The sequence below is a fragment of the Phoenix dactylifera genome, chromosome 13 (genome assembly GCF_051530095.1).
Source record: "Phoenix dactylifera cultivar Ajwa chromosome 13, Ajwa_hap1_PhDact_Kaust_v1.1, whole genome shotgun sequence".
NCBI classification, from domain to species: Eukaryota; Viridiplantae; Streptophyta; class Magnoliopsida; order Arecales; family Arecaceae; genus Phoenix; species Phoenix dactylifera.
The window spans coordinates 9,972,445-9,986,529 of record NC_143202.1 but is presented as its reverse complement, the minus strand read 5'-3'; the positions used below and the strand labels follow the sequence as shown (position 1 = coordinate 9,986,529).

General features: G+C 37.6%; 1 protein-coding gene across 4 annotated transcripts; it reads right to left on the bottom strand.

Moving 5' to 3' along the window:
- Positions 1 to 223: 223 nt before the first annotated feature.
- On the bottom strand, positions 224 to 3,447 carry LOC148700219 (putative potassium transporter 8). Of its 4 annotated transcripts, none has more exons than XM_088709943.2 (6): positions 2,515 to 3,447; positions 2,297 to 2,397; positions 1,880 to 2,114; positions 1,549 to 1,794; positions 1,351 to 1,404; positions 224 to 511 (listed from the first exon to the last, which is right to left on the bottom strand). In XM_088709943.2, the coding sequence occupies exons 2-6, from the start codon at positions 2,333 to 2,335 to the stop codon at positions 486 to 488; spliced, it is 600 nt and encodes a 199-aa protein (XP_088566069.2). In that variant the 5' UTR covers positions 2,336 to 2,397; positions 2,515 to 3,447; the 3' UTR covers positions 224 to 485. The 4 variants fall into 4 exon arrangements, with proteins under 4 accessions (XP_088566069.2, XP_088566068.2, XP_088566070.2 ...); XM_088709942.2 differs by having other exon boundaries at positions 2,991 to 3,447; XM_088709944.2 differs by having other exon boundaries at positions 2,297 to 3,135; positions 3,177 to 3,447.
- Positions 3,448 to 14,085: the final 10,638 nt, after the last annotated feature.

The following is a 14,085-nucleotide window of genomic DNA, read 5'->3' as shown; positions in this document are numbered from 1 at the left end:
GCAAAGTTCTGCGTTAACAAAGTTCTGTTTCCAGTATATATACTAACGCGAAAAGAAAAAACAGAATACTAACGCGAAAAAAAACATAGGTGAAGCAAAATAAGTAAGCTCACAAGATATTATAAGTATGCTAAAACAATTAATGACAACCAAAAACAGAATACAATCTGCTTTGTTTTAGCCAGTCCCATTCTCAATCTAACAATGATAGGGCCATGGAAAGTAATCAAATGAAACAATATTAGTCAAAATTTTCTTGACAAGAATCTCGACATATGATAGTGAGGTGCAAGAGATCAAGATACATAACTTAGGCACTCTATACAATTTCTGGATCCCAAGAATGTACACTTCACAAAACAATATATATTTTTTTCCATATGTTTATTTTCAATGTCAAAATTGTTTATGAGAAAAAGTAATCAATGGGTTGCGCCCAGTCCTCCTTGAGTAATAATGTTTTTAGTGTCTGCATAATGTCGAAGTCAGGATCTAGCTTGCGCTGCCAGCCCTACAAAAGATATCATTAAAAAATGTCACAGATCTTTTACTTGCATGCACGGATATTGCAAGTCCTAAGAGATGTTGCACGCTTCTTGCTTTTACTGCAATATCGTTATAATAAAAAACCAAGCTATTTAAATAATCAAGCACTGAAAGGAACATAAGAAAACTGCAATCCAGAATTTAAATTATCCTAAACCACTGTTACAAAGAACTTGATATACATATTCCAGCACAATTGAATGAATTTTTATAAACAAGAGGGCAGTATCATTGGAAGGCTGAAATAAACATATTAAACCATACATCAGGAGTTACCAAAGTACATTAGCAACTAAATAGAATGGTAAGAAAAGGCCCAATAGATATCAAAGAAAATTTCTGAATTTGAAAGTTAGAATTGAACAAATACACAAAGAGAAACTAATAAATGGCATAAGTACCTAACCTGGGAAAAAACATCAAACTAGATACTAACGATCAAAATCAAAAAAAGAAATATATTATTCTCTTAATTACCATATGATGTACAAGAGAATTCCAACAAATACTTTATTTATGTAAAAAATAATTAAGAGAGTTCCATAAGATGTGCACAGACAACTATATTGACTACAAGTGTTACAGGATGAAAAAGGCATGACAATATGAAACCTGAGCAGTCCAACATATAAAAAGACCAAAGAGTAGCACCATTGGGATTGACATATGGCTAAAGTAACAAGGGAGTTACGTGGTCTTCACTTATAACAAGAGACTAGTAAAATAGGCTTTTCTTAGAGCTATCAATGGACTGCTGTTGGAGCCAAAAAAAAAATTGATTCATGCGATAGAAGAAAAGCTTACATTCATGGTGGCCTTTGGACATGGCTAACTCGAGTCCTGAAACTGCAGAAAAAACTAACCAAGGGGGAAAATAAAAAAAGAGAATAAGATTAGCAAATAATGTGGAAACCTGAGCACCAGAACAAGAGAAAGAAGCCCCCCATCTCCCAACCCCACCCCACAAAAAAAAAAAACTCAATAAAAGAAAACTGGAAGCACCTGATATAGCTGGAGTGAGTACACCATCTCCAATCACCATACAGGTACCAAGCATAACCACTACTAGCAAGGCAGTGTGCAAGTTCTTATGCCTCTCAAGCCAAATTTTCACCCTTGACTTATTATTTGTTTCTGGAGGGCTTCCCAGTTTGTAAGTGGAGAGTTCTTCATCTGCAACCTGTCTGTTAGGAAGAAGGCTTACATTGGCATGCCTGCATATCAAAGAATATAGGGCGAAAGTACCACCTGCAACATCATAAATAAATAATGTCAATAAAAGGACAAAACTATTACTTCAAGAAAACAAATTTCAGAAACTGTTGATACGTACCCTGACCATTGTCATCAGCTCTAAGAACTATGGAAACATACTTGAAGAGAGGGACAAGGGTAAGAGTCCAGAACACAAACGAAAGCACACCCAAAATCTCCTCGTTTGTCTCTGAATGTTTTATATCCTCTGCAAAGGTGCTCTTATAAACATACAAAGGGGATATACTCAAATCCCCATACACCACACCTAGGCTCTGATATGCTAAAAGCAAGATGGCCTTCCAAGAATCCTTCTGAAATCAATTGGGTAATCAAGTTTTCAGCAAACCCACCAAACTAAGAAGAAAAACCTAGGTGCTAACACCTAAAACATGTTATCACCAAAGCTTGGAGAACCAAAACAAGCTCTAGGAAGAATTGAAGATGATACATGAACTTAACAACTGAAAAAAAAATTACTGGAGGGGGAACAAACCTTTGGAGCAGTGAAACTTCTTCCTAAATCAGTATTCATTATCAAGCTAAAACTTGATCTTCAGATATAGCCTTTATTCTATGCGACCTCCGCAGGTAGATCTGCATTAGGACAGCATGAGTTTCTTAATAGATGCAGCTAGAGAAAGTGAACAACCTAAAACAAGAAGATTTCAGACAATGGGTAAAAAAGCAAAAGAAGCAATCGTCACCACCCACACAGTCTGCCTTGATTCATCACCGGTTTATACGACTACCACAAACTACAGCAGCAGATCAAACCAAGCCCAAAAATTCCAAGTTTACTGAGCAAAAAGCCAAACAACAAAGAAAGAATAGCACCAATTCTCATCGTATCAAAAATTAGCATCAGCTGAAAATCAGCATCACTAACTCTTAAAAGCCATGGCAACCCTCCAGTTTCAATCAGCATATCATCATGCACCAATCAGACTTGTCAAAACCATAGATAAACCCATAAACAAAACACAGAAACATTGACAAACATTTCTTCCTTCCCAACAAAACCAAGATCGACCGAGTCAGAGACCTGGTAGCATCGACATCCAACAAAACCAAATATAATAAATCTACATAAATAACAGAGGATCTAAGTGAGGAAAGCATTAGATCAAGGCCGCAAGAATTTGAGATCTAAGAAGGGGAGTGGTGTGGGGTACAACAACATAGCTTACTTATGAGCGCTATACTGGTGTTCCATTCTCATCAGTTCCTCGGAAGAGGAGGGGGCGGATTTGTGGGGAAGGGCGCACATGCTCCTCGCCCCAATCGCCCTTCCCAGCATCCATTGCAACGATCTCTTGGTCGCAATCATTTGATCTGCTCAGCAGGAGGAGGAGGAGGAGGAGGAGGAGGCTTACCTCAGAGGAGAAGGAGGAAGACGGCAGCGGGGAAGCACCGGCTCGCGATGGAGGTGGGAAGTCGGCGCGCGCACAAGTAGGGCATCGACCGAATTTTAGAGGGGGCTGGGCGAACGGAAGGAGAAGGAGGTGGCTTACCTCCTTTTAAGCGAGCCAACCCACCTCAGAAGTCGGAGGAGAAGGAGGTGGCTTACCTCAGAAGGAGACGTCGACGGCAGCGGGGAAGTCGGCAGCGGGGAAGTCGCAGATAGAAAATGAGGAGAGGGGGCCGATCGAGCGAGGGGTTGGGTTTTAAGTTTTCTAACGACGCTTTTAAGCGTCGTTGTTTCTCAGACTTATAACGACGCTAATTAGCGTCGTTGTTTGTTTTGCTTTTCCAACGCTAACCCAAAGCGTCAGAAAAGGTTGGGGCTGAGCCAACCTTTACCGACGCTTTCCCCTAGCGTCGGGAAAAGTCAGTCGGCAAAACTTTCATTTGCTGTATTGTTTATAGAAATTGGTCCAGTATTTTGTCTTTCTATTATTATTAGACTACTATTTTGTATCTCAAGTATCAGGACATTAAATTACTTTTATGGTGCATTTGTTATAGTTTAATATGCAGAGGTTTCATTAAATTTTTGTCATGGATTAGATTAATTTTTATTTTACTATATTAATGTCGTGGCTTGGAAAACTAGTATAAAGACTATCAGCATTTGAATCTTTTTATGGGAATGTCAATATTGATCTTCAAATTCTGATGTTATTGTTCTAATTCAATTTACAAATTCCTATTTCAGTATTATTCAAGAAATTTCACTTCAATTGTCACTATTGAAGTTAAATTTCATTTTCATGTTCTGTCTAGGAGGATTGAGGATATGTTCCTTTTGGCTTCCAATAGAGATTGCTGCTTTCTGGGATCCAAGTTTGGTTTTAATTATTTGTTTTTGTGTCTGTTTTTTATTTCTTACGCTGATGTTTTAGTGGGCATGATCTTGAATTCCAATATATGATGTAGCAAACCCCTTTTATAATCCTGTAAACTGGGCCCGGCTCGGGATCGGGCCGGGCTGGCCCAAACGGGCTCGGGCCGGGCTTCGGGCCGGGCTCGGGCCGGGCTCGGGCCTCGTTCCTTTAAAATTATTCGGGCCCCGGCCCGACTTGAAGCCCGAAAAAAAATTTCGGGCCAGGCTTGGGTAGGGGTTTGGCCCGGCCCGGCCCGGCCCACTTCCAGCCCTACATACGGGTGAAGTGTAGGAGTACATTTCACTGAACGTGACTAATTCCGTAACGCTCTACTGTCAAGAGATGTTCCGAGTGGATATGGGTATAAGTTTGGCCCTCTGACCTGAGATCGCAGCCTGTGACTAGCAAACAACTCACTGTACTTTGGTACCGGACTACCTAAATTTCTAATTTAGTGATGGAAGGTCACTGGGTGCAGTCAAGTACTTGCGTAGTCAGTTGTGAGTCGAGATGGAATTGACGCCTCCTGAAAACAGAAGATAATGTCTTGTGATTAATTTAGCAAAACCTTGGTCAGGGTAATCCCAGTGAGGAGTCACGAGATATCTAAAGTTAATCACATAATGGATGTACTAATTATAGGGTTGACAGTGAGCTCTAAGTCATCCTGGCATTAGGAGTCAAAGGGATTGAATTATATAGTAACCATAGTCCAAGGTTCCAGAATATTTGCTTCGCATATATTCGGCCTATCCGGACGTCGGGTACCATTGCTAGATAGTCACATCGATTAGTATAGGAAAACGTTCCTATACTACCGACTTAGGTTCGAACCTATGAGATCACATGCATACAAGTTTCTAGGTTGATCAAATGGCTGATTGATGATTAAGAATCATTCAGGGGTAATTTAGTCAATTCGATTGACAAATTATCCAAAGCAAAAGTTGCATTAAAATAATTATTAAATTATTGGAGGACTAATTAGCAATTAGATTGCTAATGAACTCAATTTGATTGAGTAATTGGGCTTAGGTTGAGACAAATTTAATAGGATTCAATTTAGGCTGCATCAGGGTTTGACCTAATTGGATTGGGTTCAACCCAAGTAGATTGAGCTTGACCCAATTGATGGGACTTGACCTAATTGGATTGGGCTTGATCCAAATCAATTAGAAGACCTTATTTGATGAGGATTATGAGTCCAAATAATCAGAATTGGATAAGGAGAAGAATCCCTAAATTTTAGGAACCCATCCTTATCTTCTTGGAGAAGAATGACATCTTAATTTATCCCCAATATTTTCTATGCCTATCCTCTTTATTTTTGGCCAAAAATTGGTGTGAGAAGAGAGGAGGCGTGGGGATATGTTTTCTATAAAAATGGCACCTTAAATCTTTCTAGAAAGATTTAGATGAATTTCCTAATTTGTAGGGATTGCATGGTGCATGAAATAGGGTGGTCTGCGGCTGAACTTTGGACGCATGAATTCCTACCTTTTAGGGATCCAAAATGCACTAAATTTGGATATGTTTATATCCTCTTAGCTGCCAAACCACCAAAATTTTTTGGGAATTTTATCAGCAAAATTAGTTGGCTAAATTAGGTGTGAGGCGTGGGGTGGTCTTTTGGCTATAAAAGACCCCCATGCCATGGGTTCAAGATATACCATATTTAGAGGTTTCAAAAAATTCTGAAAAAATTCTTTGAGGGCCTCCATCCCTTTTTCTCCTTCTTCCTCATATCCATCCTCCATCTTCTTGAATAACAATCAAAGGTTGAGGATTTAGAAGGAGAAAGCTTCAGCCATTGTTGCGTTCCTGCGCGAGCTAGCACTCCCGTGGAAGACGATCTACCTAGGGCTTCGCGTGTACTTCTCGTAGAGGCCATTCATGTGCGTGGCTGCAAAGTCAAGAATTGATCCATAAGTTTCTTCCATCATAAAAGGTATTAATCCCACATCAATATTTTATTTTGAAGTTAGGGTCTAGGTCTGATTTCCCGAGGTTTTACCTTCCTTTGGGGCTCCTCACGGAGTTATCTCTAGAATCCATTCGATGGATATTCGGAGATTAATCGGAATAGAGTTTTTAAGTTTCAGATCTGATAGTTAATCATGCATGAATGTTTTAGCATAATTGCTTAAACGATTTCGGCATAATCCTATGTGTTCTTAAGGTGCTGATTTCTAGATTTGATCTTGTAAGCATGCATGAATTAAATTGTTTGATTCGATTTTTTTGCTGCATTTTAAAACTTAAAAAGAACTACGTATGGCTTGATCCTCCTTATGAGGGGGTACGTAGGCAACCCGATCAGGTTCAGCCATGGTTTTCAAAAAAAAAAAATTCAGCATGCTTAACACCGAAGGATATACGAACCCCTTTCAGTGGTATCAGAGCAAAGGTCCAAGAGTTGTGACCGATCTTCGGAAACTCTCAGCGTGATCGTGTGATGAAGCATGGCTCTCCGTCTGAAGGCGTATAGAGATGCGTGCTCTGATAGGTATACATGGGTGTCACCCTATTTTTAATAGGACCGAACCCATGTAGGAGTGGAGACTCCACTTTCAGTGGTATCAGAGCCAGGTTCATGTTTAAACTTTTATATTTTAATTTTTGTAATTAAATCTGAAATCATGAGCATGCTTAGATTAGATCTAAAGTATTTTTTATGATTGATTTAATTACTGATTATGCATGATTAACTAGATCTAAAATTTTGAATGCATATGATGCATGTTTGTGTTAAGATTTGTAACATAAATAAATCTGAAATCATAATATTATTTAGATTAGATCTAAATAAAGTTTATGATTCATATGATCTCTGATTTTAATGAACAAATCAGATCTGAAAATAAAAGTAAAAAAAATAAATACGTATTCATTCATGTTGTTATGTATATGTGATGCATGAACATAAAACATAATGACTTAAACATGAATTAAATCTGATTACATGTGATTAATTATAAAAACTCAGATCTAAGAATATGTTTTAAGAACTGAAAGATTGTAATTAATATGTAATTAAAAAGAAATATGCAATGATCAAACTTTCATAAGTCTAAACTTAATTGAGAATTAAGTGTTATGAAATAGAATTATAACTCAATTAATTGATATTGCATAATTCTTTGGGCATATGGGTTAGCTTGAATCAAGTTTCTAGGATTGGGTTAGACCTAAGGTTAGAATCATACATGGACAAAAAGAATTAATTGATCAAATCTAATTAAGTAGTAACTAGATTAGATCAAGAAAATTCTAGGTCAATTTACAATAGTTGTAGATGGATCAAGTCCATATCTTTGATTAGACCAAGATGGAACTTGATTTAGGCTCAGAGGTGTAGCCCGAGTCATTTGAGTAATCAAATCAAAATTGATTAACCAGTCGGTGTCTAAGGTAAGTCGGTGTCTGAAATTGGGAGCTACTCACACTGATTCATCTTTGTCGAGTTAATGGCATATCCCTTCCACCGATCTCACTTACCTGGCCGACATGGTCAATCACATTTTGATTGGATCACTTAATGATTCGAGTTAGCCCATGCCTATAAGAAAAATTAGTTTGACCGATTTAGGTGCCTCCTTAACCAGTTTCAGTCTAATCTAATTTGGTGAAGTCAGTGGGAGAAATTAGACTAACCGGATCTTCTTATCTATCCTAATTATGAAATCCTCTAAAATTATTAGGTTCTTAAAATGAAATGGTTATGGGGATAACTAGGTCATAGCCTCCCATTAAGTTGGATGATAATGGGTCCAATGTTTTGATAATTATTGGAGGCGCGACATGCCTAGTACTTATCAAGTATTGGAAGTGTTATTCAATATATGATGAGTTAAGTGTACCTTCAATAGACGGTCAGGTGAACTGAGCCACAATCGGGCTTGGTCGTCTATTAGTTGATTAGACTTAACCCTATCATTTAATAGTTGGACCTGACTAGGGTATTCGGTGGAGGCGCCACATGCCTGCCGAAGAACCTAGGGCAAAATCATCACTAGAAGTTGCTTGGTGAAGCAATTGGTTAAGAACCTACCAATAGGTGTGAGGATGATAGTGTTATTTTGATGATTAACAAGCAATTATCTAGAGTATGCTATAAGTTAAATTGATACTTTATTTATAAGTTCATTACTCTCAGTATATTTGGTTAATTGAAAATAGATACATGACCTTGTTCATTTGAATGAATCTAACCTTGAGAATGCAGCAAAGTGTGGATTGAGTCGACCCAAAGGTTGATTGGGTCAACCCCGGCACATCAAGAAATCATTTGGCACACTCCTGGAAAAATGGCACAAATGAACAGTGAGTTGGGTCGACCCAAGGTAAGCATGAGTCGACCCAACCTTGAAGAACCTCAAAAACACAACTGAAGAATGCTCTCTGGATTTACTGAGAGGGTCGACCCAAACAGTGGTTGAGTCGACCCAAGCTTGAGTCGACCCAAACCTGAGAGGGTCGACCCAAAGGCAAGACAGAAAGACAGACAGAAATTGGTTCTCTGGAATTACTGAGAGGGTCGACCCAAGAAGAAGTTGAGTCGACCCAAGTGGACTTTGAGTCGACCCAAAGAATGATTGGGTCGACCCATGGGAAGGAAGGCTGAAATTGAAGTTTCTGTGGTTTCTGAGAGGGTCGACCCAAGGAATGTTTGAGTCGACCCAAGGCAAAGTTGGGTCGACCCAAGGACAGGTTGAGCCGACCCAAACACGGGCTGAACAGTAACGGCTAGTTCTGCAACTATACTTTTTGTCCTTTCCAAGGTGAGTAACGGCTAGTTTTTCAAATCTAACCATTGGGACTTGTCCTAAGAAGGTGGGAAGCTATTTAAAGGGGCACTATTCATCAGAGAGAACAACTTTTGAGTTGAATATCAAAGAGTACCCAAGAATACAAAAGTGCCCTAATCTTCTTCATCAAGAGCTTCATTCAAGAATCAAAGAAAGGGATTGAGCAGATTCAAAGAGGCATCAAGAGCTCCATCCCCTTTAAAGAGTGAAGCATCCTTGACAAAGAAGAGCAAAGCGACTTCAAAGCGATAAATCCTTTCTAACTCTTCCTTGTAGCTTATATTGTTTCATATGCTCATTTAGGAGTTTGAATCTTTCCTTTTGTTAATTAAACACTTTGTAAAGGTTCGTTGGTGAGCCCGCAAAACCAACAAAGGTTTTTGGTGAACCCGGAAAACCAAAGTGTAAAGGTTAGTTGGTGAGCCCGCAAAACCAACAAAGGTTTTTGGTGAACCCGGAAAACCAAAGTGTATAGGTTCGTTGGTGAGCCCGTAAAACCAACAAAGGTTTTTGGATTGTGAGCCCGGAAAACAATCCAACTGTAATCCGCGAGATTATAGTGAATTCCCAAGGGGACGCTTGGGGAGTGGACGTAGGTGCTAAGGAGAGCACCGAACCACTATATATTGTTGTGTTTGTGTTGTGCTTGTGTTTTCATTTACTCTTGCATCATCTTCTACTCTTGCATTAGTTTAACTCACTCAAATAGCTTAAGAAAGCATCCACCGCACTTAATTAAGAAAACGTTTAAAGCATCAAAATTTAGAAGAAACCAATTCACCCCCCCCCCCTCTTGGCTTGTCACCTTGGGCAACAAGTGGTATCAGAGCGAGGTGCTCTAATAGTGCTCATTGATCTAACAATCAAGAGTTAAAGATCATGACAACCCAAGTGGGATGTGCAATGAGTGAGGGGCAATCCACAAATAGACCACCTCTATTTAATGGCACAAACTACACATATTGGAAAGCTAGAATGAGGATATTCATTCAAGCTTCGGACTATGAACTGTGGCAAATCATCACTAGAGGACCTCACATACCCACACTTAACATAGATGGCACTATCATACCCAAACCAGAAATGGATTGGAATGAAAGTGATAGAAGATTAGCACAGTTAAATGCAAAAGCTGTAAATACACTTTACTGCTCTTTAGATGTAAATGAATTTAATAGAATATCCACTTGCACCACCGCCAAAGAAATTTGGGATAGACTTGAGGTCACACATGAAGGGACCAATCAAGTTAAGGAGTCCAAGATAAACATATTAGTACACAAGTATGAACTGTTTAAAATGGAATCTACTGAGTCCATAACTGATATGTTTACTCGTTTTACTGATATTATAAATGGGCTTAAAAGTTTAGGAAAGTCTTATTCTAACTCTGATTTGGTGCGTAAAATTCTCAGGTCTCTACCAAGGAATTGGGAGGCCAAGGTAACCGCTATTCAAGAGGCAAAGGACCTCAACACACTGCAGTTAGAGGAGCTCCTAGGACTCTCATGACCCATGAGTTGACAATGAGGCAAAATTCAGAAGATGAGGTCAAGAGAAGAAAACCCATTGCCCTAAAGACTACCACCCCTAGACAACAAACTGAATCGGAAGATTCAGATGATGATGAAGATATTGATGAAGAAGGGATGGCAGTGCTTGGGAGAAAATTCAGAAGATTCATGAGAGGTAAGAATAAGTTCCATAAAAAGAAACCCTTTCTTAAAGGTAACTCAAGCAAAGAAAAGGTTAAGGATAAGGAAAAAGAAAAGGAGACTCCCATTTGCTATGAGTGTAACAAACCCGGGCATTATAAGATAGATTGCCCAGATTTGAAGAGGATGGCAAGAAAGTTGAAAAAGAAGAATTTTATGGCCGATTGGAGTGAAAGTGAGGAATCAAGTTCGGAGGACGAAGATCATCAAGACACGGCCCAAATATGTCATATGGCCAATGACGATGAGGTAGATTCTGAACTTGACTGTGATTTTACTGTTGATGAATTGCATGATGCATTCTTAGAACTCATGGAAGAACATAAGAAAGTAATTAATAAAAATAAAGCTCTAAAAGAAGAAAATCAATCTCTCATTAAAGATAAGATAAAACTGTCTCATAACTATGAAACATTAAGTAGGAAACTTGAAAATGAAACCAAAAATCTAATTGCTGAAAATGTCAAGCTAAAAGAAGATGCTGAAAAATATAAGTCTTTGGTAGATAGATTTACTCTTAGTTCTACCAAATTAAACTTGATTCTTGATAGCCAAAAAGCTGTATATGATAAGGCCGGTTTAGGGTATAGAACAAATAGGAAACAAAAACTCTTAAAGAATATTTTTGTAAAAGCTAAAAGGAAAATTATTACTTGTTATTGTTGTAATAAGATAGGACATAGAGCATATGAATGTAATTTTAGAAAGTCTAGTCAAAACAGATCAAGTAATAATCAAAAGATAAAATTCAAGAAAGTTTGGGTTCCAAAAGGAACATGGAGTACTAACCCTAAAGGACCCAACTTAGCTTGGGTACCTAAAGGTTCTTCTTGATCTTGATTGCAGGTGTGTCTTGCAGCTGATAAAATGGAAAAACGATGGTATCTAGATAGTGGCTGTTCAAGACACATGACCGGTGACGAAGATCAATTTGTCATCTTGGAACCAAAGAAAGGTGGAGTAGTGACCTATGGAGACAATGGTAAAGGGTATATCATTGGAAAGGGTAAAATTTTCATTGCTCCATCTATTTTTATAGAAAATGTTTTATTAGTTAAGGGTTTGAAACATAACCTTCTTAGCATAAGTCAATTTTGTGATAAAGGATTTAAAGTTACATTTGAAGCATCTGTATGCATAATCACAAATCCTAAAGATAATAGCATTGTACTTGTAGGACAAAGGCAAAGAAATATTTACTTAGTAGATCTTCATGAGTTAGGCAAGAAAAATGGTTTATGCTTAATTACTAATGAAGAAAAGAAAATTGAAACTAGTTGGCTTTGGCATCGAAGATTAGGACATGCTAGTATGGAATTAATATCAAAACTAGTTAAGAAGGAATTAATAAAGGAGGTGCCAAAATTGATTTTTGAAAAGGACAAAATATGTGGACCATGTTCATTGGGAAAACAAACTAAGTCATCTTTCAAATCGAAAAACGTAGTATCAACAACTAGACCATTTGAACTCATACACATGGATTTATTTGGACCTACTAGAACTACAAGTCTAGGAGGAAAGAAATATGGACTAGTTATTGTTGATGATTTTTCAAGGTATACATGGGTTTCATTTTTGGCACATAAGAATGAAGCATTTTCAGAATTTTTGAAACTATATAATAAAATCATAAATGAAAAGAAACTCACCTTAGTAGCCATTCGAAGTGATCATGGTACTGAATTTGAAAATCAACACTTCGAGGAATTTTGCACTAAAAATGGAATATCACATCAATTTTCAGCACCTAGAACGCCTCAACAAAATGGGGTTGTTGAAAGGAAAAATAGGATATTGGCAGAAATGGCACGCACAATGTTGTGCGAGTCAAATCTTCCAAAGTACTTTTGGGCTGAAGCTATAAACACCTCTTGCCATATTCTAAATCGAGTTTTAATACGACCTATAACTAAGAAAACTCCTTATGAACTTTGGAAGAATAAGAAACCAACTGCAAAATATTTTAAAGTGTTTGGATGTAGATGTTTTATCTTAAATAATGGCAAGGAGGACTTAAGTAAATTTGATGCCAAGTCAGATGAAGGTATCTTCTTAGGATACTCCACATCTAGCAAGGCATACAGAGTATTCAACAAAAGAACCTTAGTAGTAGAAGAGTCAGTCAATATTATATTTGATGAGTCTGATAGTGAGTCTGCTAGGAAAGAAAATACTATTGATGATGATACAGGAATTATCGACTTTGAAAAGTTGAAAATTGATGACGTGCCAAATCAAGATAAGGGAGATGATTGCGTGCCACCACAACCCCAAGACGTGCCAAAAGAATGGAGGTATGCACATGGACATCCTAAAGATTTAATCATTGGTGATCCATCTCAAGGGGTAAGAACTCGATCATCTCTTAGAAATTTAAATGATTATCTTGCTTTTGTTTCACAATTAGAACCTAAAACTTATGAAGAGGCTGAAAAAGATACTAACTGGATAAATGCCATGCAAGAGGAATTAAATCAATTTAAAAGAAGTAATGTATGGACATTAACTGAAAGACCAAAGCATAATTCAGTAATTGGAACAAAATGGGTATTTAGAAATAAATTAGATGAAAATGGATTAGTTATAAGGAATAAGGCTAGACTTGTAGCTAAGGGATACAATCAAGAAGAAGGAATAGATTTTGATGAGACATTTGCTCCTGTAGCTAGATTAGAGGCTATTAGATTGCTTCTGGCATTTGCATGTTTCATGGATTTTAAATTATATCAAATGGATGTGAAGAGTGCATTCTTAAATGGTATTATTGAGGAGGAAGTATATGTAGAACAACCTCCAGGATTTGAAAATCATGAATTGCCAAATCATGTGTTTAAACTACATAAGGCATTATATGGATTAAAGCAAGCACCTAGGGCTTGGTATGATCGACTAAGTAAATTTCTGCTTGAAAATGATTTTTGTAGAGGAAATGTAGATAAAACTTTATTCATCAAAAGAAAGGACAAAAATCTATTAGTGGTGCAAATATATGTAGATGACATAATCTTTGGTGCCACTAATGATACTCTATGCAAAGAATTCGCTGATTTAATGCATGGAGAATTTGAGATGAGTTTGATGAGAGAACTAAGCTTCTTTCTAGGATTACAAATCAAACAAACCAAAGAAGGCATTTTCATTCATCAAACTAAGTATACAAAGGAAATACTGAAGAAGTTTGGGAATGAAAATCATAAGGGAATTGGCACTCCAATGAATCCTACTAGTAAGCTAGACAAAGATGAAAAAGGGAAAAGTGTTGATATTAAGCTCTATAGAGGACTAATTGGATCCTTGCTCTATCTTACTGCTAGTAGACCCGACATTGTATTTAGTGTAGGGATATGTGCTAGATACCAATCGGATCCTAAGGAGTCACATTTAAGTGCTGTTAAGAGAATCCTTAGATACTTAAGAGGAACTACCACCATT

Excerpts from the sequence above, each read along its gene's own strand:
- LOC148700219 (XM_088709943.2), bottom strand. The coding sequence starts at position 2,335 with ATGAATACTGATTTAGGAAGAAGTTTCACTGCTCCAAAG. Across the intron at positions 2,115-2,296 it reads GAAGTTTCACTGCTCCAAAG|AAGGATTCTTGGAAGGCCAT; the intron begins GTTTGTTCCCCC and ends AATTGATTTCAG. Across the intron at positions 512-1,350 it reads GTCCAAAGGCCACCATGAAT|GGCTGGCAGCGCAAGCTAGA; the intron begins GTAAGCTTTTCT and ends TATCTTTTGTAG.